The sequence below is a fragment of the Nomascus leucogenys genome, chromosome 13 (assembly GCF_006542625.1).
Source record: "Nomascus leucogenys isolate Asia chromosome 13, Asia_NLE_v1, whole genome shotgun sequence".
NCBI classification, from domain to species: domain Eukaryota; kingdom Metazoa; phylum Chordata; class Mammalia; order Primates; family Hylobatidae; genus Nomascus; species Nomascus leucogenys.
In genome coordinates this window covers 90,990,108-91,014,935 of record NC_044393.1, presented here as the reverse complement: position 1 = coordinate 91,014,935, position 24,828 = coordinate 90,990,108, and the positions used below count along the sequence as shown (strand labels likewise).

Below are 24,828 nucleotides of genomic sequence, written 5' to 3'. Positions count from 1 at the left end.
AACTAGTTCCTCTAGTTTTCTAATACTAAATGGGATTTCTAATCTTAAATGGAGTTGTTTTTTTTTTCCCTCAAGACTGTCTAGCTCTGTTGCCCAGGCTGGAGTACAGTGGCACAATCTCGGCTCACTGCAACCTCCACCTCCCGGGTTCAAGTGATTCTCGTGTCTCAGCTTCCCAAATAGCTGGGATTACAGGCACCTGCCATCACGCCCAGCTAATTTTTTTTTTGTTTTTGTATTTTTAGTAGAGACGGGGTTTCACTGTGTTGCCCAGGCTGGTCTCGAACTCCTGACCTCATGATCTGCCTGCCTCGGCCTCCCAAGTGCTGGGATTACAAGCATGAGCCACCACGCCCAGCCAATGGAGTTCTAATAGTAAAATGGAGTTGCTGAGATAACTAAAGAAGGCATCTAGCACACTGCCTGCCACGAGAGTTCACCACATTGTAGTGTTCATTATTATGGTGGCTACGTTAATTGTCCTTTGGCTCAGTCGTGCTTTTACCACTTTTTCTGTTATCCCTCCTCCAACCCACCCCCACAGGTATAAAGACATTTCATGCTGGAGAATGAGTAGTGGGACCCACAGCCAAACTGAGAGTGCATTCATCCACCCAAATGTCTTTATCTGCCCTGACTTTCTGCTTCCCCCATCTCCTCAGTGTTCCTAGGCTTTTTGAATCTCAATTCCATTCAGCACTTTCTTTTACACTTCATATTTATGGACTATCTTTCTGCCAAATTAAAAAATGTCTACTGAAGCTTGGCTTCAATTGCAAAATGACCACTCTAAAGAGAAAGGGAAATTTTGCTTATTCCCAATTTAACAGTAATCAAAATATCAATGTAAAAACACACAGACCTGAAACTTGTATTATTTTTCACAGCCATGTAGTCATGCAGTATTTGTTCTGTCATCAATTATCTATGTGGTCTTTGTCATGGTATTTCCCCCTGATAGCCTCAATTTACTATCTGTGAAAAAAAAATGATGCTAACCCAGATGGCTCATGGTTGTTCCAGCAATATAATTATTTTGAACTAAATTCATGGGGTCTAGAACTACCCCGCTTCCTCAATTCCTCTTTAAAATATCTGTTAAAACATAGGTAGGGAGCCTGGGGATCTACATCATTCATGACCTGACACTAAATCTAAGAACCTAAGAATTTAGACATGAAATCTTATGCCAGAATCTTAGAGGAATTTCTAAAAATATGATACAACTTTTATGTTAAGTCCCTGCCATGACACTTTTGAGTCAAAGCAAACCAAGAACATGTGTAAGGCAAGAAAATCCATACTGAGAAGCATTAAAATGCTACAATTCAAGCTAAAGAGACAAATACCTTGAAAACTCAAATAAAAACACCTGTAAAATGTAGTCAATACAGTAAGCACAAAAAAAGTTTACTAATAAAATACATGATAAGAAAAATAGAGACAAAAACAGATTGCCTCCCAACACGTAATTATGGTCTCCCAGTTTATTTCATACTATAAAGAACTATGGTTCCTTGAAAAAATTACTGGTCCAACAAAAAAAAAATGTCTAGTATTCTGAGTATCTAAAACTTCTTTCATTATCAAATAAATAAATCAATTAAACTCAGGGAGAGAAAATATAAACAGTTGTTCTTTCTCTTCGAGGGAATTTCTTTACTTTTGGAGAACTGTTGAAAACCTTGCTTACATAAGGGAGCTGTGCTGCGCGATTTCTCTCCACGACTTCCCTCATGTTGTCTAAGGTTCCATATTCATAACGACTGAGGTGAAATCCAAGCGCCCAGTAGGAGGGAAGGGCTGGCCGCCCAATAAGCTGAAAGAAATATGTGAAGTGAAAATTAGCAATACTCTGTTTTTAATAAAAATTTTTCGAAGCATTGCTTTCAGGGCACCAAACATAGTCCATTTCCCAATGCACTGATTCATTAATGTTAGAATGTTAGTCTATTTTTCCAGCCCCTTCATAAATGTTTGAGGGTAGGGCCATGTTTGGGGCACCTTTATAGTCTCTCACCTTCTTATAACATAAAAATGCTATACAGCAAGTTTCCATTGCGTATATCAAATCTGTTCTTTAATATCTCAAATTTATAACAGCAGATTTTGTGGGTCACACTTGCACGTGAATTTTACTTTTTTAAAATATTTGCTGTTGAGGATTTCCTCAGTCATAATCTTGACATCCTAAGTTTACCTCTAGATATTCTTGAACAACTTGCTCTGGAGTGTTTCCCAAGAACACATAGAAGTCGAGAATGCCCCCAGTGGTGCGGTAAGTGATGGCTGGCGCAGGCTGAAGGACAACCTCTTGAAAGGTTAAAAATAAACAAAATAAAAATCAGAATTGATTCTTGAATAGTAACTACCAAGTTTTAAAATAACACAGGATCACTAACCATGTGAACATTAACAAAGTGACCCTAGTGCCTCACATTGTGAATACCAAGGGAAAACCCTGACCATCCAAGTCCACCCTCACAGCACATGGCAGCCAAGGCATCTTTTCTGTGGCAGATTTTAATAATACTGACCGGAGTGTCTTAGTGTCTTGTGCCAGGCCCCAGGTTCTGGGGAAAAAGCAGCCAGGCTTATGAAGGGGTCCAGAATAAGCCACTGTGACATAAAAAAATTATTTTGGACTGAAGGCATTTAAGTTACTGAAATCTCTGATGTACCTAAAAGCAGAGCCTCCCAAAAGAACTCAATAAAAAGCAATTGTCATAAATCTGCTCCAAGCAGTACCTCCAATCTTCTCTGAGACAACAGGCACCATTCCCACATAGACAGTGTCACAAGACTATCACAACCTCCCACCTATTCTCCTAAGGGCCCATTTATCTTTCCAAAAAGTCATTTGTTCTCGCCTAAGTGTCTTTCCCCCTTCCCTTTCACCTATTAATTAAGATTGTATAGAAGCCCCAAGTTATAATCTCTGCTTTGAGTTACTCATCACTGAGAACTCCTGTGTGTATGTATATTACATGTGTAAATAAATTCTGTCTTTTCTATTGCTAATCTACCTTTTTGCCAGTTTAATTTGCAGGCTCCCAAGAATTAACCCTAAGAGGTTAGAGGAAAAGTTTTTCCTCTCTGACTTTCACAACCACAGAACATGTCCCACTACATACCCCGTCATTATTGTGAGAATATAATTCAACTAGACATGGAGGTAACTATCCTCAGTGAATCTCACATCAAACAAAAGCCAAACTAAAAAAAAAGTCAGAAATTGTATCATAAATTCAAAACCCCTCTATGTGCCAATCACCATTCTCAAAAGTTGAGTCATTACCTTGATTTGCATCTAGGAATAAAATGCCTCGAGAAATATTGCAATGTACTCTTTGGTCATAGGAACAACTCATACAGAGTATCTAGGATCTTGTGGCCTTTCCCAAGTCTGACTCATCTTATTTTCTGGTTCCTTTCACCTATCTAAAACTGTACCGTCCTTATATTATATTATCTCAGTCTATTCTTAGGTCATTTGGTATTTTAAGTACCTTAGGACCATCTAAGATTCTATTAGAATCGTCTTAGATTCATCTCTTAGATGTCCTAGAATCATCTTAGATCATTCAGAGTGCTTCTCGGGTATCTGTGGTCGAGAATCAGATCTTTATTTTGTTTAATTTCCATTTCACTGCAAGCTGATATTTTCATAAAATAATATGAAAATGAATTACTAGAAAAAGGTTCATGTGTGCATGTGGAGGCTACAGCATTGCTTACTCGCCATTTCTATACTCATCTTAATATAGACCTGAAATAGTCTGTGACCCATTCAGGGACCACACTTTGAGGAGCACTGATTGAATCGATGACTCTCAATTAAGAAGCGGTATGGATCAATACCCTATGCCCACCATCAATCCTGGGAAATTCGGATACATCTTCTCTTCCCCTGTGGCAATTCATTGCCACTGGGATCTACTGACTACAAGGCTGAAGACGGAGAAGAACACATTGGTGGAAACTATCTCAGAGTAAATTATAGGGAAGGGTGAGCTCCTTAACTTGATAATAGAAAATATTCCAACAGAGGCCACCAGATTCAGGAAAATCATAAGCTAGGAGAAAATCCTCTACTCATGGCTGCCATGGATCAACAGGTAATGAAGTAGGGATAGCACAATTAGAGACTCTATAAGGCCCTCCCTACACTATGGCTCAGTCACTCTTAAAGGGATCCATTCCTTTTATCATAGTGCTGTAAGAAAGGGACTGAAAATCACTCTTGTGCTTGTTTTTTCCATGAATATTCCTTTACCCATGGCATTGCTGTTCATCAGAAACACCCCAAAGGACAATCCACTAGCGTCTTCAAGGCACAAGAAGAATGTCTGCGCACCATACAAATTAGTTCCGTTCTGCAGAAAGATAATTAAAAACCAAAATTTACAACTAAGAAGTCTCAGCACCACACTGTGGAGTTGGTTTAGGAAATCAGTCTTAATCATGCAACTAATTGACAGGAGATTCAGGGTCATAAAGACACATTTTTAAAAGATGGGGACTATATCTAGTTGATGTTAACTAAGTGAACTCATGTTTTCTTACAGAATGAGCCAGCTGTGATCATTCATCTAGAAGGACTGTGAAGGCTGTGATGTTTTTTAGAAGGTAAGAGGATAGGAATTTTTAAAATGTAATTCAAAAAGCTGCCCTCTCAAAGAGGCCTGTCTTAACCTGACTTAACCTCATCAGCAAAAGCTCCATCAATATGCTTTAATATGAATCAGGTAACTAGATGGAGCTCTAGTCTAGGCTTGTCTTCAAGACTCCAGAACAGGAGTTCTCAACCTAGACTGCACCCCAGACCAATTAAAACAGAATCTCTGGAGGTAGAAGCAGACATGGCTGTTATTTTTTAATTTCCCCAGGTAACTTCAACATGTAGTCACATTTGATAACTATTGCTCTTGAAAAGTATTTCTCAAAATTTGGTGTATCCACAAACTACATGGGCATTTTAGTTACATGCAGATTTTTTTTTCTTTTTTCAGACAGGGTCTCACTCGGTCGCCCAGACTGGAGTGCAGTGGCGTGATCTTGGCTCACTGTAACCTCCAGGCTCAAGCGATTCTCCTGCCTCAGCCTCCCAAGTAGCTAGGATTACAGGTGTGTGCCACTACCGCCTGGCTAATTTTTTTTTTTTTTTTTTTTTTTTTTGAGATGGAGTCTCGCTCTGTCCCCCAGGCTGGAGTGCAGTGGCTCAATCTCGGTTCACTGCAAGCTCCGCCTCCCAGGTTCACGCCACTCTCCTGCCTCAACCTGCCAAGCAGCTGGGACTACAGGCACTCGCCACCATGCCTGGCTAATTTTTTTGTATTTTTAGTAGAGATGAGGTTTCACCAGGTTGATTTTGAACTCCTGACCTCAAATGATCCACTCGCCTCGGCCTCCCAAAGTGTTGGGATTACAGGTGTGAGGCACTGCTCCCGGCCCTAAATGCAGATTTCAATTCAATAGATGGAAGAAGGGACTGAAGGCCCACCTCTCTCACACAGTGGTTCCCCTGCCATATACACACTTTGAGTAGCAAGGATCTGAGGCTCCTTAGTGAAACAATTGTCACCAACTATTCCTAGGTAAGCTGCTCTGACTCAACAGCTTTCCTGCTTTTCTGATAGGCATATGTACAGTACAGAGCCTGGGCTTAAAATTACACAAAGTAGGGATTAGATTCTTCCTCTGTTCTTACAAACTCTTTTTTTTTTTTGAGACAGAGTCTCGCTCTGTCACCCAGGCTGGAGTGCAGTGGCGTGATCTCAGCTCACTGCAAGGTCTGCCTCCCGGGTTCAGGCCATTCTTGTTCTTACAAACTCTTTTGCCTTGAGCTATTAACTTGGCTTCGCTGGGCCTCGGTTTTGTCTAACAAGAAATTATATTTTCTAGACTCTATGGCTAAATATATATACACATACACGTATGTGTGTGTGTGTGTGTGTGTATATATATATATATATATATATAGTTGACTAATAAATTATTGCTGTAACCTCCTTTCATCCATCCATTAATTCTGCTTAGTCAAGAAAGCCCAGCCGGGCACAGTGGCTCACATTTGTAATCCCAGCACTTACTGGAGACCGAGGCCGGAGGATCGCTTGAGTCCAGGAGTTTGAGATCAGCCTGAACAACATGGCGAAACCCAGTCTTTACAAAAAAAGTACAAAAAAAATTAGCCAGGCATGGTGACACGCACCTTTAGTCTCAGCTACTCCAGACACTGAGATGGGAGGGTCACCTGAGCCCAGGGAGGTTGAGGCTAAAGCGAGTCATGGTTGCGCCACTGTACTTCAGGCTGGGTGATGGTGAGACCCCGTCTCAAACAAAGAAGAAGAAAAGAAAAAGAAAGGCCCTGAACAACAGAGTATTGCCAAATCCAGAAAACAATGTTACTTCAAATTTTAGCAGTCAAAACAAAGTGGAAATAAAATAAAACAATAACAACAAAACTCTGTCTGTTCTTTCACTACCACAATCATTCTTTATTCAAAAAATGACTGTTTTAGCTGAGACTTTATCCTATTGTGGTGATAAACCTGGTGAGTTGGTGATTAAAGGTGAACCTAAAAGTATGGAGATCACAATCAACTGTTGTTGAGAGTACAGATATTAGTAATATCTTCTCCATATCTGGTTAGGAAAATATGAAGGAGTTGGCATTTATTGAGCACCTTCTTTCTGGCAGCCATTCTTCTAGATACTTTACATGTATCAGTTCATTTCATCCTCACCACAACCCTATTGAGATATTACTTCCATTTTATAGATAAGAAACTGAAGACAGAGAGGTAAGTAACACCCAGAACCACGTAACTGGTGAGTAGCAAGACTAGAATTCAAAGCCAGGTAGTCTCACTCTAGACTCTTACTCTTAAACACTACACTGTAATACTAGAGGTGACCTTCAAGAATGAGACTATGATATTCAGTGGAAAGGGTCCCATTTGAAAGCTTACTCCATTGGGAGTTGTGTCCCTGTTAAATATGGGCCAAGTCTTCCAATTCATATCATGCCGGTACTGCTGGTGCACATGCTCTCCCAGGCCATACACGTTAGCGCTAGGCAGTCGAGTGGAGAGCTGCAAGAACTGGTCAGCAAACAGTAGGGGCCCAATGCTCGAGTCAAACCTAGACACAGGTGGAGAACACAAGGATGGGTGAGCAAGCAGGGTGGAGAGAACATAAGTGCTTAGAAAAGCATCCTTTATATCTCAGTGACTCAATAGCCCCCATTCATTCAGTCCCATTTGCCCTCCTGTGACATTTTTCTATGGAAAACGAGATTAGGACTCCTTGAAGAAAGGGACCATGTGCAAATTTCTTACATTAGTCTCCCAGACCAGACAGCCTACCACATGACCAGAACACTATACTTACGATAGGAGATGTTCAGTAAATATTTACTGGTGGACAGCTGGTTATATATTACAGACATAGGGAAATAAAGGGAAAAATAAAGAGAAAAAAATGATTGTGCAAACAGAAGAAAGAGAAAGAAAGCCAGAAAAAATATATACTTTAGAAAGTAAAGGGTCTGGTCACCAATAATGGGCTCACAACCTTCAGGAATATTGTTGAAACACCCCCTTCTTCATGCTTACAGACCTCCCTATAACCTTCCTACTCTTATCCTTAGATAGGTTTCCAAAACTTACAAAACACGATTGTTGCTTCTTCTGGTCACTTTGATGCTAAATGGCTCTCTGGAGATTTCAACTTGGTAGGTCAAAGAAGAAGCAGCATTTCCACTGAAGGACTGCACGTGTTCGTGGGGCACTTCAAACCTGTTATTGGTTTGGTCGGTCAACTGTGCAGAGATAGAAATAGCAGGAAAGCCAAAATAAAAACTTGTCAGAGCTTGCCAATATCCCTACTTACGATACTGGAATCAGGCACTTATCAAACTGACCTCATATCTAAGGTAGATGTAGTCACTATGTTACCAAATTCAAATGGTTCACCTTTGGGCATAAGTTAGTCTTTAGGTAGAGACATACACAGCACATCTGCAGAGATGGATTGAAAGCTATGATACTTCCTTATTTTATCTTCCTACCACATTCCACATGTTATCTAGAGTAAATGAATGAAAGCCAAACTCACTAGTAAACTGTAATACGTATTCAGGAAGTTATCACAGTAAAGGAAGGCTATTCTGTATATGTCTTTAACATACAGGTGCTAATTAATAATAGCAGTACAGAAAAATACCTCCAGTAGCAAAATTTTCTATTTTGTAGTAACTGCAGTCATCAGATATGGAATAAAAGTCTCTCAAAAAAGCTCAAAAAAAAATAAACAAATTACAACCTTAAAGTGGAAACGATTAGATGTCTGATACTCTGCTGTGAGAAGAACATTGTCAACATTGCTTCCGAACACGGGTGAAGAAGGCAGATTTTTCAACCGGGCTGTGAATCCTAACACAGGAGAAAGAAAGGGTTTTCATAGTTGACTCTGCAAATTCTCAAATAATAGCTACATAAAAATTAGGATACATGGGGCTGGGTACAGTGGCTCACACTTGTAATCCCAGCACTTTGGGAGGCCAAGGCGGGTGGATCACAAGGTCAGGAGTTGGAGACCAGCCTGACCAACATGGTGAAACCCCATCTCTACTAAAAATACAAAAATTAGCTGGGTGTGGTGGCACATGCCTGTAATCCCAGCTACTCCGGAGGCTGAGGCAGGAGAATCGCTTCAACCCCAGAGGTGGAGGTTGCAGTGAGCTGAGATCGCACCACAGCACTCCAGCCTGCATGACAGAGTGAGGGTCCATCTCAAAAAAAAAAAAAAAATTAGGATACATGTCAAAGGGATTGATGAAAAGCCTTTATTTCTCAAAAGAAGGGAAAAGACAGATATATACCCCATCATATGCACATACTATCTACGGCAGATTCTGGAGCTAGATATCATCATTACATTATATAAAAATCTATGTCTCTCTTCTACAAAATCTGATTGAAAACCTCCCCCAATAAGCCTGACACTCATTCCACAAGCCCATCAGTCATTTGGTGTTAATTAGATGCCCTTTACATTCTCAGACCTGATATACATATACGTAATTCCTTCTCAGTTATTTTCATATTGCGTTACAGGTGATTATATCCATTGATGCCATCTCCCTAATTAAATGGTAAACCAGGTGAGAGTTGAGATCTTATTGGAACAGTCCATCAGGCCAAGAGCATCTGAAAGGGGAACATGCCTCTTCCTTTATACTGAGAGCCTCCCTAAAGTGTCACCTTCTGCTATCCCCTAGAATGGTCATCATTATACTCTGCATTTTGAGATGGAGTCTCGCTCTGTCACCCAGGCTGGAGTGCAGTGGCACAATCTCAGCTCACTGCAACCTCTGCCTCCTGGGTTCAAGCGATTCTCCTGCCTCAGCCTCCTGAGTAGCTGGGACTACAGGCGCATACCACTACACCCTGCTAATTTTTGTATTTTTAGTAGAGATGGGGTTTTGCCACGTTGGCCAGGCTGGTCTCAAACTCCTGACCTCACATGATCCATCCATCTCAGCCTCCCAAAGTGCTGAGATTACAGGCGTGAGCCACTGTGCCCGGCCTATGCTCTGCATTTTAGAGTGGGAGGAAGAAGAGGGGCTATTCACTCCATGAACACTTATATTGACTGGTAACTTTCATAACATGTTTATAAAATTGGAATTATTTCCATCTCATAAAAATAGCATAAAATTAGAGTTGGAAGTAGTCTGAGAGGTTACTGATTTCAAATCCCCCACTTCAAAAGGGATAAGCTTGAAAACAAAAATGATCAATGATTATTGCACAGTCATGAAGGTCCATAATGGGGAAGCTAGAAAGAGAACATGGTCCCTCAACTCCCAAGGCAGAGAGTAATTTTTCCTTGGTGCCTGCATAGACTCTAGTCCTTGATTAAGAGCAGTGCCCACCTTCTGTCACATGTGGTTATGTGGCCCCACAGAGCAGAACTCTGCAGGCTGCCCCAGCTCTCCTCTGGGGGATACAGAGTCAACCTCCAGAGGGTCTGCACCTCCTGCATCATGGCAGACTCTGGCTTACCTGCATTTGTGTTTACAAGGTCGCCCTCCATGTGGTAGCTATGATTCTTGGAATAGTAGCACCAGGGAACACTTACAGCTCCCTGGGGATTCCAGCAACAGCCACGTTGGTCACATGTGGCCTGAAACAAGAGGTTAGTCAAAGAAGCTCCATTTAGTTGTAGAACACAATCATTTATAAAGCATGAAACATCTAATTTGAGACTGTGGTATCGATAACTTCATTTTACAAATAAGGCAACTGATATTTAGATAAATTGTGCCATATACCAAGAAATGGCAGAGCTTCTACCTACAACCAATTTTTCTGACCAGTGTCCTTCCTATGTATCAGTATGGGAAGCAAAATGCATCCTATAACTTTTATCACAAAAAAACTCATAAATATATTTAAATAGTCTAAACAATAATATAGTTATATCACCAGTAATCCAAAATTACAAATGGAGCTTCATTTATATCGGCTTTGACTTTTAAAAATGAAAATAAGACTTTGCAATCATCTTTATTCTGAAGCTTTCAAATCAAACTAGTGTTGTTTTGACTTTTAAATATATGCTTTACATTTATGTGGATTATACATATGTGAGATATATGACATGTATACAGTGGCTCAACTCCTCCAGAGGCAGAAGGTAGTCCTTCTTGACACCCAAATAGATTCTTACTTAAGAAAGGTGTGTGCCTTCTAACATAACTAATGACTGAATCAAGTAAAGGCCAAAATGAAGATAGTTTCTTTCTCACACCAACTAATGTGAGAGAAGCAACCAGGTTAAATACAAAACAGGACAAAGAACTCTCTCCTCTTGAGTGCGTGCTGAATCAAGTGATGTGCAAGTAATAGAAACCGGAGAAAATAATAAGATGCTGCTTTCAAGATTAGATCACAGAAAGATTGAAGCTTCTGTCTTGCTTGCTTTCTTTCACTTTCTCTGTTGGAGTCCTCGTTCTGGGAAAGGCGAGTTGTCATACTGTGGAGAGGCTCACATGGCAAGGAACTGAGGGAGGTCTCCAGCTAGCAGTCAGCAAGGAACTCAGGTTCTCAGTCCAACAACACCTGAAGAGGTGAATCCTGCCAACATTGCATGAGTGAGCTTGAAAACGATCATCCCATAGTCCTGGAAGACGCCTTGACTACAGCCTTCCAAGAGACACTGAGCCAGAGGCACCTGGCTAAGACAAGGTCAGATGTCTGACTACAGAAGCTGTGAGAAAATATTTGTCATATTAGGCCATTACATTTTGGAATAATTTATTACACAGCAATAGATAACTAATACCTCCTGCCAGATCATTTTACAGATGAATTAACTTTGGCCCATAGTGGTAAAGCTTCTCCGAGGTAATGTGACCTGCCAAAGGTTACTCAGCTATTGAGAAACGAAGAACAAAACTTAGTTCTCTTACTATCCATTTCTTTTTTTCTATACTCTGGGTTGAGTATCTCTAAGCACATTTTCAGGAGAATACAGCCTTGCAAATGGTCAGAAAATTGTTTTGCTTAGTTATACGAACAGTGAAATTTAATCAAATGCTATTTTTTACACTAATAGCCAATATGAGGGATAAACAATGATGTCCATATGTGGTTTATACTGCTGTAAGATCCGGTTTCACTGTGAACTCAACCTCGATCCACGGTTTTGTCTTTGTTCTTGTAAAACCCACTCAGATGAAACCTCAGCATAAAAAGAAAAAAGTGTTGAAAAGGGTGTTAAGCATAATGATTTTTGTATACAGCCCAGAGTTTAATAATTTTTCCATTAAACTGGAAAGGACAAAGATCAGAGCGGCCAAAAGAGCAAGGAATGCAAACAGTCTCTGTTGGCCAAGTTAAAAATGCCAGCTTCTACAGCAGAGCTGAGCCATTGCAAGAAGTGGGAAGGGACATGGAGCAAGACCCATATAATAAGAGAAAACAAAGTATGTAAAACCTAGGAAAATAGATTTAGAAAGAAACTATGGAAAATGATGGCATGAATAGAATTAGGGCACACAAAAAGAATTAGGCCCAGGACACAAAATGCCCCTTTAAGTTGGATATGATAATTAAAAATTTAAGAGAAACTGCCAAAATAATATAGAATGTGTAAATACCAAAACAGTACTGAAGGAAAATTGTTGGAGTTGGGGGGAGTGTGGAAATCCTCGATTCAAAAAATTAAGAAAAAAGACATGTTTATGAAGGAGTGGGGGTGGGGACTAGCACATAAACAGAATGAAGAGAAGGCACAAAATGAGACCGTAGAAAGAATGTGTCATGTCAATGATCACATGGGTGTAAATATTTAAAAGACAAAGATTACATTTAAAGGAGTAAGTCCAACTAAATGTTTCCTATAGTTTACACATCCTAAACTTAAGCTCACAAAAGCCCTGAAAGTAAAGGGGAAAACAAATATGTAAAAAGAATGCCAGCTGGGCGCAGTGGCTCACGCCTATAATCACAGCACTTTGGGAGGCAGGCAGATCACTCGAGGTCAGGAGTTCGAGACCAGCCTGGCCAACAAAGTGAAACCTTGTCTCTACTAAAAATACAAAAATTAGCTGGGTGTGCTGGTTCGTGGCTGTAGTCCCAGCTACTCAAGAGGCTGAAGCAGGAGAAACACTTAAACCCAGGAGGCAGAGGTTGCAGTGAGCCGAGATTGTGCCACTGCACTCCAGGCTGGGTGACAGAGTGAGACTTCATCTCAAAACAATAAAATAAAATAAAAGCCATATTAATATCAGGCAAATAGGCTTTAAGTAAAAATTCATTATTAGAGAGACATAGAGTCAGTACATGATGATTAAAGTTTCAAGATATTACAGCTCAAACTTGATATACACCTAATTATACTCAAAATATATACAAGAAAAGTTTAAAGAATCACAAGGTAAAATTAAGGGAGATAGTATATAACAGAATATTTTAAGAACACCCAGAGTAATTGATGGATAATGTACATAAAAGATGGAAAGATATGTTACTTTTTATATAATAGCTATACAGGCTTTTTCACCAACACGAAGAGGAGGAGTGAATAGAATTCAGAAATAGAGAGAAGCCAGATACTGAAGACACTGCTTAAGAGTCAATCAAGCTCTGCTCTACCCTTATCATCTCCTCTTCCAATTCCCAATGCTTCTTAACATTTAAAAGAGAGAGAAGGGAAGAAACAAAGAAAGTACTTTATGTCAAAAGCAAACACGAAACATAAAGGATAACTACAGCCCAGTCTTATCCATGAACATACATGCAAAAGTCTAAAAGAAAAAGCACACAAAGGATTAATAACAGAAATCAGTAACATATTAAATGAATAATGACCAAGTGGTGTTTCCTCCAGAAAAAAAGGAGATCCTTTAATCATAGAAAATCTACTTGTGTAATTCATTAAAAAAAAACTCATTTTAAAAAGTATACCATATAATCATTTGAATTCATCAGCTATCATAATAAAATTTTTAGCAAACTTGGAATGACAAGCAACTTCCTTAGTTTGATAATGGATATCCACCAAAACTGTACACAAGTATCTTACTAAATGGTAACATATTAAAAGGATTCCTTTTAAAATCAGAAAAAAAAAACCTAAGTGACCCATCACTATGATTGCTTATAATTTAAAAATATACTGGAGGTTCTAACAATTCAAGAGGACAAGAAAAAAAAATGTACAAGACTGAAAACAATGAAGCCAAATCATCCATTACTTCCAGACAAAATATTGTCTCGGTAGAAATTCAAGAAAATTTATAGAAAAAACAGAATAAATAACTCAATTATTATTATATTAGATTCTTTTTTTCTCTTCTTAAATCTATAACTTTTTGTTTTTTGTCTTTAGGCTTTTAGTCTTCTTGGAATTGTTTTTCAGATACAATGTTATATGGGAATATATAGTTATCAAAACACAAGTCACAATTGTTGATAGGTTTGACTCTATTAAAATGTAAAACTTTTGTTCATCAAGACAGTATAAAATAGATGAGCAAAGCCTCATAACAGTAAATATTTGCAACATATATGATCAGAATAAGATCCAGAATCACATGAATGAACAAACAGGAAGCTTGTACACATCAAGAAGATAAACATCTCAATATAAAATTGGGCAAGACAGAAAAATTCACAGAAAAGAACTAAATGAGAGATGTTCACCAATATTAGTATTCAGAAAAATTAGCACTGAAACCACAACAGAATACTATTGTATAATCCCCAAATGGCAAAACTTTAAAAGAGTCAATTCCAAAGAAGATACAGAGAATGACAGTGAGATGGTAAATCGGCACAGCCACTTCGGAGATCAATTTGATAATGTCTAGTAAACTTGAAGATACATATCTAAAATCACACAGATGCAAGTAAAAAAAACTTACAAAGATATTCAGAATGGGACTGATGTAACTTCAAGATAGTGAAGAAAAACTAATTTTTTTACTGTAGAAAGAGTGATTTTGATTTATTTTTGCCATAAAATTGTTATATAATTTTATACAATTGCGTACCAATTTTACAGCAAAATAAATGAACTAGAGATATCTATCAACATAGTTAATCTCACAATGTTAAGTGCATAAACAAAAATGCATTTTGTTTATAGGCTGTATATATCTATTATTTACAAGTATATATAGAAGTAGCAAAGGTCGAAAGGAATGCATGGTAAATATCAATTTCAAAAGTGTGGTTACCTCTAAAGAGGATGGAGGAAAAGGTAATAATACAGAAGGGATATGAGCAGGGGACTTCATCTCTGCTGATAATATTTTATTTCTTAAGCTGGATAATGGTTATATATTTTTGTATATCTTAAAGATTTATTAATAATTATTTCAAAGAAGTTAATGCTATACAGAAAAAATCAAAACCATTGTGAAAATAAATAACAGAAAATAATATAGAACTGCCTATTTTCTCAACTCCCCATCTTTTATCAAGTCCCAAATGTGTCATTATTTTTCAAGCTTTCATATACTGGATTACCAAGAAGACTATAATAATCATGCCTAACAATATAAAAACACAGACTGAAAACATTCCATATTTTGCCAAAATCCCTTCCAACATAACGACCTACAGAACTGCTAAAAAATATACAACTTTGCACATTGTGTCAAACACATTTTACTATATTCTCAAACTATGGTCCCTGTCAGAATCACCTGGAAAATTTAGGAAAAGTATAAAAGCTCAGGCCCTATCCTCCTTCACTGAAGCTGGAGTGCTAAGGATTTTATTGGCTCTCTAGGTGATGCTAATACAGAACAATGTTTGAAAACCGCTGCTCTAGACCAGTGGTTATTAATCTTAGCTGCACATCTGGATCACCTGGCAAATTACAAAAATAAGCAGGCCTGGGATCCACTCCTTAAGAATTAAATCAGAATTTCTGGGACAGAGAATAGGAAATAGAGAAAAAGAGAAGCAAACAGAAAGTAGTAAAATGAAAACTACTAAATGATAATCCATGATTCCTACTCTTACAGGAAAACAGAGAAGCCCCAGGTGCTTGTGGGCTGATCAGTGTAATGAGTAGAGAGAAGAACCAGAAGAAACCTAAAGGAATCTGTCACAGACTTTCTCTCCTAACACATTTTCTGTAGTAAGCATGTGGGCCTTTTAGTTTTAAAAATATTTTCTCACATATTTTTATATAAAAAAGAGAAATTGCCACCCTATATTCTCAAAAGCCTATTCTAAAGGTGAAATCAATTATCAACCAGAAACTTTCTCGGAAGTAATTCCCTATGTCTTTCCACAATATGGGGTGAAAATAATTTACTGATAAGATTACAGGCGCCTTGAAATGCATAAACCTTTAGGGCATTAGGAAGTAGCAGATCTAAGATTTTAAAAAAAAGAAAATCAAAACTTCAGCAACTGCAGCATTCAGGAAAGACAGAGGGCAAAGTTGCAAGGACAAATGCAAGCTGGTTAAAAAGACACGATCCCAGACTGAGGCAGAGTCAGCTTGAGTGAGTCAGTGGCACCAGCCATTTCCTGCCACTGGAGGGAACAGGAGGAGCTCCTCACAATTCGTGTTAGACCTCAGTCACTCAGCTCTGCCACCCACCCTATTCCCAGTGCTTACTCCTCTAACCTGTGCCACCCCATCCTGCTCTGTTCTGTATTGTCCAGGTCACCACAGCCTTCACCATTAATAGCAGCCTTTATGCTACTCTGAAAAAAAAATAAGCATTCCTCTGCAGTTGTTTAAAATGGCCATCAAGTTCTCTAACACGCTTTGTGTCAAGAGGTGGAGTCTGTCGCTGTTCCTGTTGAATCTCGGCCGGCCTGAGACTGATTTGATCAACAAAATGCAGCAAAAGTGATGCTATGCTGGTTTAGGTGTGGTATTTAAGAGAACTGGAAGCTTTCGCCTCTGTCTCTTGCAGCACTGAGCCACCATGTAAGAAGTTCAGCTACCCTGCTGGAGAGAGTACCAAGAGAGACTCCGTGACTACATGGAAGGGAAGAGGATGCAGTCAGCCTTACTACCATTTTCACCAAGGTACCAGGTATGTGAGTAAAGTCATCTTGAAACCTCCAGACCAGATCAGCCACCAACTAAATACCACCATATCATGTAATCCCAGTAAATGCTATGTGGAACAGAACCATTCAGCCAAACCCTGGCAGAATCTCTGACTTATAAAATCACTAGATATAATAAAACAATTGTTGCTGCAAACCACAAAGTTTGGATAGGTTGTAATTCAGTAGACAAATGGAGAAGCTGTGCCCCAAGAAAACAGAAGTCTAAGAAAATAGAAGACTTAGAGCAATTTCAGTTAGACTGGTGCTTTGGCTGGAATGTGCCCCCTCCAAAATTCACGTGTTGCCAATATGTTAGTATTAACAGGTGGGGCTTTTAAGAGGTGATTAGGCCATGAAGGCTCTTCCCAGACAAAGGGAATTAGGTGTCCTTATAAAGGAGACAGTGGGCTGTCTCTTGCCGTCTACCTGCCGCCATGTGAGGATGCAGCAAGAAGGTCCTCACAAGATGCCAGCACCTTGGTCTTGTTCTTTCCAGTCTCCATCCATAACTATGATAAGTAAATTTCTGTGTTTGATAAATTACCCAGTCTTGGGCATTCTGTTATTGCAGCACAAAAGAACCTGATGTTGTGAACAAAAAAGGTGGAACCAGAAAGTCTCCACATGAAGAAAATGAGTAGAATGAGACAAAGTATCCCATCTCCAAATAGAGCAGGAATTTTAGAAGTTGAAAGCACTTGATGATAAAGGAATTTCAAATCACCTTCTATTCATCAAAATGTTCTCTAGCTGTTTTATGTGCAGCAAGTTTGAACAAACGAATGAATAAAATTAGTCTCGACTCTGAAATATCTTAATTATAGGCTATTTTATAATATGTGCATCTTGAGTCAGGTTTTGAAATTTAGCTTGTTATGCTGGTCACTTCATTTAACCTCAAGGTGAAGTCTAACAGCAAAGACTTTTTAAAACAAAGTTGCCACCTCTGCCATTCCCATAATCCAGTCTTTCTAGTCCCCCAAATCAGACTGTGGTGAATTTTCAGAGAAACATTTGCCAGAACCTTAAAGACCACTATTCTAAAATATTTTGAGGTTAGTATAGTGTTCAATAGTCATTTAATCGAATGTTTAATGAGTATGTTTAGCTGAGCACATACTGTCTCATTTTACTTAGAAGGATTTCACAGTTTATAAGAAAATGTGACTTACTGGTCAAGTCAAAGAACTTTCCAGAAGCAAAGCCAGGACTGAGTAACTCAATAACCTGGCTTCCCTTACATCCTTTCACTTGTCCAATGGCTACACTATCATTTCAAGGTGCCAAACATAAACTTAAGTCTTTTAAGACTTTAAGTTCTTATCTGGGCTCACTCCTCTTCCTAGCACCATATAATGGCTATTAACTGATGTTGTGTAAACACAGAGTAATTTAAAGGTGAAGACTCACAATGATCTTGGCAAAATGCAATACCCTTCCTGCTATATCATAAAACATGATCCCCAACACATTGATAATAAACTGGAATTTGGAAAAGGATATCATAAGCCAAATAAATGACTAATACGTAGACAATTACCAAGTGTGTTTGCTGTAAAAGATGACAAAACTTCTGATTAAGAAATACGGTAACCTCTCAAATTATTCAGATTACCATTTATGTTATTGTTATCCTTGGAAAACAATTGTGAATTTCTCTCAGCTTAATTACTCTGCAATGTTTACTTTGGGCATGCGGGTTCATCTTTAAGCATGTGACCTGCTCTCCCATGTTTACACAGTGCTTTATAGCCCTGAAAAATCAAAGGATTTAAAAATATTAACTATCATTTCTTTCCTAAGCTGGATATCTGGAATTTGATGAAATATTCCTGCTCCCTGCCATCAATGGGATCTTTCACCTCTGAGTTCTGGAATTGGGGATAAAAGACTTCATCAGGAAAGTGGAAAGGATTTTAGAATTCAAAGATTCGGAGTAAGTGTAGAGAGTTGTCTTTAAAATCTGCATAGAAATATAGCCTAAGTGAACCTATAGAGGCACAGAGGTAGGGTCTTAGATGACAGAAGACAGTGTTTGAACTTGGCTCAACATACAGTAATAAACCACTATATGTACTGAAGTTGGGTAGAAATAATAACAAAAGTTGGATGTAAAAAAGAGCAATTCTAATCGCACATGTAACGTAATGGATGGGAGAAATGGAATTCAGAAGGGGTGCCAGGGGGCACCTGGAGCAACCCAAGCATGAGGAAATGATGATCTAGGGATGGCTGCGAGATTGGAAATGAAATGCCTCTTCTGGAAAATATTGTTGAGGAAAATATTTTAAAATACATGGAATACTGGCCAAAGGGATAGAAGGGATGAGCCAAGCAGAAGTTCTGTTGTTTCTGCCTCAAGAACTAGAAGCTTAATAGAACTACTAACAGAAATCCGGTAGCTGAGAAGGAAAAGCAGATTTGGTGAGGAGGTAACGAGTTCAGCTGATGTGATAGGAAGAGATTCAGTGAAGATGCCCTCCAACCAGCTTCAAGCCCAGAATTAAAGATCCGAACTAGAGTTAGATAATTGAGTGATCTTTTTTTCTAAGATCCATGAAGGGGACTCCTAGAGTCCATTCTCTCCAAAGAAGAGTCTCCCAAGAGTACTCAGGGTGTCAGGGTGGCTTGATACATTACTTCCTCCTGTACTGGAAAAGGATTCCCTCCCATAATTGGGAGAATGAAACAATGGTATTTACAACCAAGAATCATCTGCAGAGAAAGTTATTCTTTTAGTTCTTTTACATATAATCTTGGAGGACAGATGATATGAATGATAAAATTATATAGCAATGGCTTCAACACCAGAACATTCTGCCTAGCCTATCTGTTGTGTTCATAACTTCTTCCCACCATCCTCTTTCAGCTATATTCCCTTTAATGTGAACACCATACAAACACATCATTATCCATAGCCTCAGCTCTCAACAACAATCTGGATCAGCATACAGCTCTCAGGATTCATAAAACATACAACAAAAGGTCTAAGATGTACCTTCTACAAGAAAATGAATCATTGAATGTGCCAGTATTTCTCTCTGGCTGAGCGAAAAAGGAGCATGCCAACTAATAAATGCCAAGGCCGTGGAGTAATTCAGTTAGATATGACATGTAGAAAAGCCAAAGTTCATTTATTGAACTTCAATCTTGATACCACAGTATTTATCAAAAGATCTTACAATAAAGCACTAAATAAACATTACTATGGCTGGATCTGAAGTTCACCAATACCCAGTGACAAGATGGAGTGTTGCAGTAACGTGACATACTGAGAATGTAATAATCTAGGTGAGCTTCCAAGTAATGAGTGAGCTACTGAGTACAGCTCAAGTGAGCTACTGAGTACAGCTCAATTGAGCTATTGAGTAACTTGCACAATATGACAGGGAAAGTAAATGCATGTGCATCAACTTTCTGTAAATTTGGCACACCAAACATAGGGTGTGGGCAAAATACTTTATAATCATCATAATCAGCTGGACTTCAGCCGATAATCTAGAAACACTGGGCTAAGGTAAATGCCCAGATGTCTGCACTGTTTTTAATCTGGTATTAATTACCTTCTTCCTTCTAAAACATAGCTCTTGAAACTTTGTCCTTATTTTAAATAATGTTTTGTGCACGCGTATAAATTTTTACTGTAGATCCTAGATGAGCTTTGGAAATTCTGAAAGGAGAAGGAGAGACATACAGGGCATGAACAGAGTCAGAAAGAACTAGTAATCATGTAGTGTGGCCACATAAAAGACAAATACATTTTTAGTAAGTAAGCCCAAAATCTTTCACAGGAAACACTTATACTAAAAGCTTATTCATTGTTTTTCTGAAATTTGAATTTGGCTGGGCAACCGCACTTTTATTTGCTGAAGCTGGCAACCCAAGGGGATTTTCCAGGTCTTCCTTTACCGAAGCTGCACTGTCATACAAGCATGGACACAGGTTAATTTGCCTGAGCCACTAATAGCTGCAACATAAACACCTCTCTTGAGAGTCATTAATGAAGAAAACCAAAACAAAACAAAAACAAAAAAAAATAAACTATCAAGTTGCATAAATTCTAAAATGGAAACAAAATTCATAACTCAAACCTTTGTTGGTGGCTGGTCAGGGATGCAATTAATTCGTTCCAATTCATTTACCACTGGACATTCAGCAGAAACAGGAGTGGTAGCAGTTGTTCCGGGATCTAGGGGACCAGTTGTCCTAGGATGTGTGGAACCAGTTGTTCCAGGATCTGGGGTACCAGTTGTCCCGGGATCTGGGGCTATACCAAAAGCAAACATAAAAAGACCATTAGACAAATTTAATTTCACAGACATTCAATAGTTCTCAACACCTCCAATTAACTCCACTACTGAGTAGGCTTCACTCTGATGACCTCTAAATTTATGCATTCACTTTATAAAATGTCACTTTGTTCCTGCTGACTGTATTTACCTCTGTGTATCTCTATATCATCTCCTTCTACCCCCAACTCCCTCCCCTACAAGATAGTATGTATAAGAGCAAGGACTCCGCCTTTAGACTAGAAGTTCATGAAGGTGGGGACCACCCTTCCTTTAGTCTAGGGGTCAGTAACTATGGCCTTCAGGCCAAATTAAGTCAGAGCCTGTTTTACAAACAAAGTATTACTGGAACATTACACACATGCACGTTATATATTATACACAATTACAAACTCGTTTGTTTTTAGCTGCTTTGTGCTACTAGGGCAAAATTAAGCCATTATGGCAGAGTCTGTATGGCCCACAAAATCTAAAATATTTACTATCTGGTCCTTTACAGTAAAGTCTGCAGACCTCTGATCTGATTCTTTATTTCCAACCCCAGCAGCAAGGGCACACAGAACATGTGCAGTACAAGTGCCATCCTAATTAGTAACCTCAGCTTTGCTTGCTCAGTCAACAGCCAATCCCCAGGTCAAAGAATGCTTCTGAGCAACGCCATTCTTCTGTAAATACAAAGTCCTATATGACAAAAGATGTAAAGGGAGCCCACCACTCTAAAAACTGACAGCTAGGACTTACCTAAGGGATAGAGAACTTTGAATTCAGATTTAAAAATCAGTAAATTAGAAAAGGTATTTTTATTGTATCCTAAAATAAGGAGGTGAGCTTTCTTGAAGGTATTCTGCAATAAATTAATAATGACATTAGGACAAAACAGTGTCTTTTGATTGGTTTTCTTTTCATTGGGGGTTTCAAATTCAAATTGTACCAATGTCTGCATAATGGTTTTAGTTACATCTTTAGAATCACATAATTTTAAGAGTTGAGCAACCTTTGAGACTTTTTTCTACAAAAAGTAGAAATTGTTGTAACAAGGGATGGGGTAGGAGGGGCAGAGAAGCCACAGGTTAACCCTTGATTGCCTGGTTCTCCTAGGAAGTTGATCCTAGATGAATCAGATAAGAAACCATGGATAACTCAGAATAATCCAGCTCCTTTTGAGGATATAAAAATTCAATAAACAAAAAAACTTTGATTAGATGAGGGTCTTCAGAAAGTCCATGAAAAATATGTATTATGAAAAAACTACTTATAAATTTCAAATATTTTTGGTACTAAAATAGACTCACAGTAGGTTGTTACAACATGTCTGAACAGGACTTAGCTTGAGGCACTAGGAAAGATAAGACATCAATTTGAAAAGAGCACCTATCAGAGCAACATAAATTCTGCTAAAATTGAAGCAAGAACAAACATCAAACTCACGGTGAAGCTTGGGTGGAAAAATGGTGAAATCACTGATACTTACAAAAAGGTTATGGGGACGATGACCCACAGAAATCAGCAGTTTACAAAGGAATAACTCATTTTAAGAAGGACCAATACAACACTGAAGATGAACCCACAGCAGCAGACCATCCACATCCATTTGTGAAGATAAAAATTAATTTTGTCATGCCCTAATGAAGAGGACTGACAAGTAACGGCAGAAACAATAGTCAAAACCATAGATGTCTCACTTGGTTCAGCTTACACAGTTCTGACTGAAAAATGAAAGTTGAGCACACTTTCTACTCTACAGGTACCAAAATTGTTGCACCCACATCAGCTGCAAACAAGAGCAGAACCTTCAACAGAAATTTTAAACAAGTGGGGATCAAGATTCTGAAGTATTTCTTCCAATAGTTGTAGCAGGAGATGGAACACGGCTTTACCAGTACGAGCCTTAAGACAAAGCACAAAGCAATGGCTCCCAAGAGGGGAAAGTGGCCCAGTCACAGCAAAAGCAGACCAGTCAACAGCAAAGGTCATGCAACAGTTTTTTGGGATGCTCAAGGCATTTTCCTTGTTGACTTTCTGGAGGGCCAAAGAGCAGTAACATCTGCTTACTATGAGAGTCCTTTGAGAAAGTTAGCCAAAGCTTTAGCAGAAAAACACACCCGGGAAAGCTTCACAGAGAGTCCTTCACCACCACAAAGCTCCTGCTAATTTCATCATCAAACAAGGCAATTTTGCAAGAGTTTTGATGGGAAATCCACCTTATGGTTCCTATTTGGCTCCTTTTGACTTCTTTTAGTTTCCTAATTTAAAAAAAAAAAAATCTACAAAGGGCACTCATTTTTTTCAGTTAATAATGTAAAAAAGTGCATTAAAAAGGTTAAATTCCCAGGACCCTCAGTACTTATGGATGGACTAAATGGCTGGTATCATCTTTTACAAAAGTGTCTTGAACTTGATGGAGTTTACACTGAGAAATAAAGTTTTTTTTTATTTTTATCTTTCTATCTTTCTTTCTATTTCTATATTACTATTTTTCCACAAACTTTTTGAAGTCTCTCAGATACTCGCTTGCCTTTCACATAAGGATATTGTTAATTATCATTCTTAGCAGAATTAGACTTATTTAAGGAAATTTGGCAAATATATTTAAAATGTCAATTATGGAATCCTGCAATGTATTAATTGATAAATCAAAGTATCAGAACTTAAACCTACAATGAATATTTACTGAGCTGTCCAAAACACATAGAACACACACATCTAACAGCCCCCACAACAAACACACACACACATGAGCATGAAAGCATTACTTTCCTGCCATTGATGAAGGTTTGCTCTAATAAGAACAGCATATGGAGAGAGCCCCAGAGTTACTTCTTACCTGTTGATTTCAGTGACTCTTTGGCTAAAAGCACAATTAGAACAATACTGATGATAAACAACACAAGCAGAAGAACACTGAGCACAATCTCCAAAGTAGTAAATTTTTTCAGCTTCTTTCTTGCCATCTCTAAAAAGTAAGAGAAAACAATTTTAGATGTGAATTTGATTTACTATATAACTACTAAGATTTTTAATGGAAAAGCTCAAATGTATGCAATGAATACTATAACAAGCCGCCCAAGCACCCATTATCTAAATTAAAAAATTATCAACTCATGGCCAATTCATTCTGTCTTTATTCTGGCCCACTTTTCTCCCTACCCCTGAATTACTTTGAAGCAAATCTCAGGTCTCATGTCTTTTAATCTAAAAATACTCAGTATGTTTCTTTAAAAGATAAGAAATTTTGCAAAAGACAGAATATTATCACGCCTAACGTATGTTTATAACAATTCTTTACTGTCATCAAATATCTAGTCAATTTTGAAATTTCTTTCATTGTCTGATAAACTTTTATAATTTGTTCTACTCTCCTGAGGATGCAAGTAAGATTTATATCTTGTAATTGGTTTATATCTGTTATGTATTTTTTAATTAACAGAATTTGTTCTGTAGATTTTTCCTGCAATCTGGATTTTGTTGATTACATCTCCACGCATGCTAACATGTTTCTCTACCCTTATAGTTCCTGTAAATTAATTATTAGCTTTAGAGTTTTTATCAGATTTAAGTTTGATTTTCTTTTTTTAGCAAGAATGGTACATAGATGATATAGCATCTTCCAGGAGAATTTAAATCTAGTTGATTCTCTTTTTTGCCACCTTCATTCTGAAAATAACCAGCTAGATTACCTTGGAAAATTTACTTAAGCTTTCTCATTCTCAGTTTCCTCATTTACAAAGGAAATAAATTGAACTAGAAGATCTATGATATTCCTACCAGCATTTTTTTCACTTTTTAAAAATATTTTGTACTGATTTTAATTTTTATAGATTTAGGAGTACAAATGCAATTATGTTACATGGATTTATATGCATAGTGGTGAAGACTGGGCTTTTAGTGTACCCATCACCCAAATAGTGTACATTGTACCCAATAGGTAGTATTTCACC

General features: G+C 38.2%; 1 protein-coding gene across 1 annotated transcript in view; it reads right to left on the bottom strand.

Moving 5' to 3' along the window:
* Positions 1 to 23,841, bottom strand: part of MGAM (maltase-glucoamylase) — a 102,780-nt gene extending 78,939 nt beyond the window's left edge. Inside the window, exons 1-9 of the mRNA XM_030826773.1 lie at positions 23,715 to 23,841; positions 20,693 to 20,868; positions 10,074 to 10,194; positions 8,329 to 8,438; positions 7,674 to 7,825; positions 6,975 to 7,146; positions 4,277 to 4,376; positions 2,201 to 2,313; positions 1,694 to 1,819 (exon numbers count right to left, since the gene is read on the bottom strand). Coding sequence (XP_030682633.1) covers positions 1,694 to 1,819; positions 2,201 to 2,313; positions 4,277 to 4,376; positions 6,975 to 7,146; positions 7,674 to 7,825; positions 8,329 to 8,438; positions 10,074 to 10,194; positions 20,693 to 20,868; positions 23,715 to 23,841 — 1,197 coding nt within the window. The remainder of the gene's footprint in view (positions 1 to 1,693; positions 1,820 to 2,200; positions 2,314 to 4,276; positions 4,377 to 6,974; positions 7,147 to 7,673; positions 7,826 to 8,328; positions 8,439 to 10,073; positions 10,195 to 20,692; positions 20,869 to 23,714) is intronic.
* Positions 23,842 to 24,828: the final 987 nt, after the last annotated feature.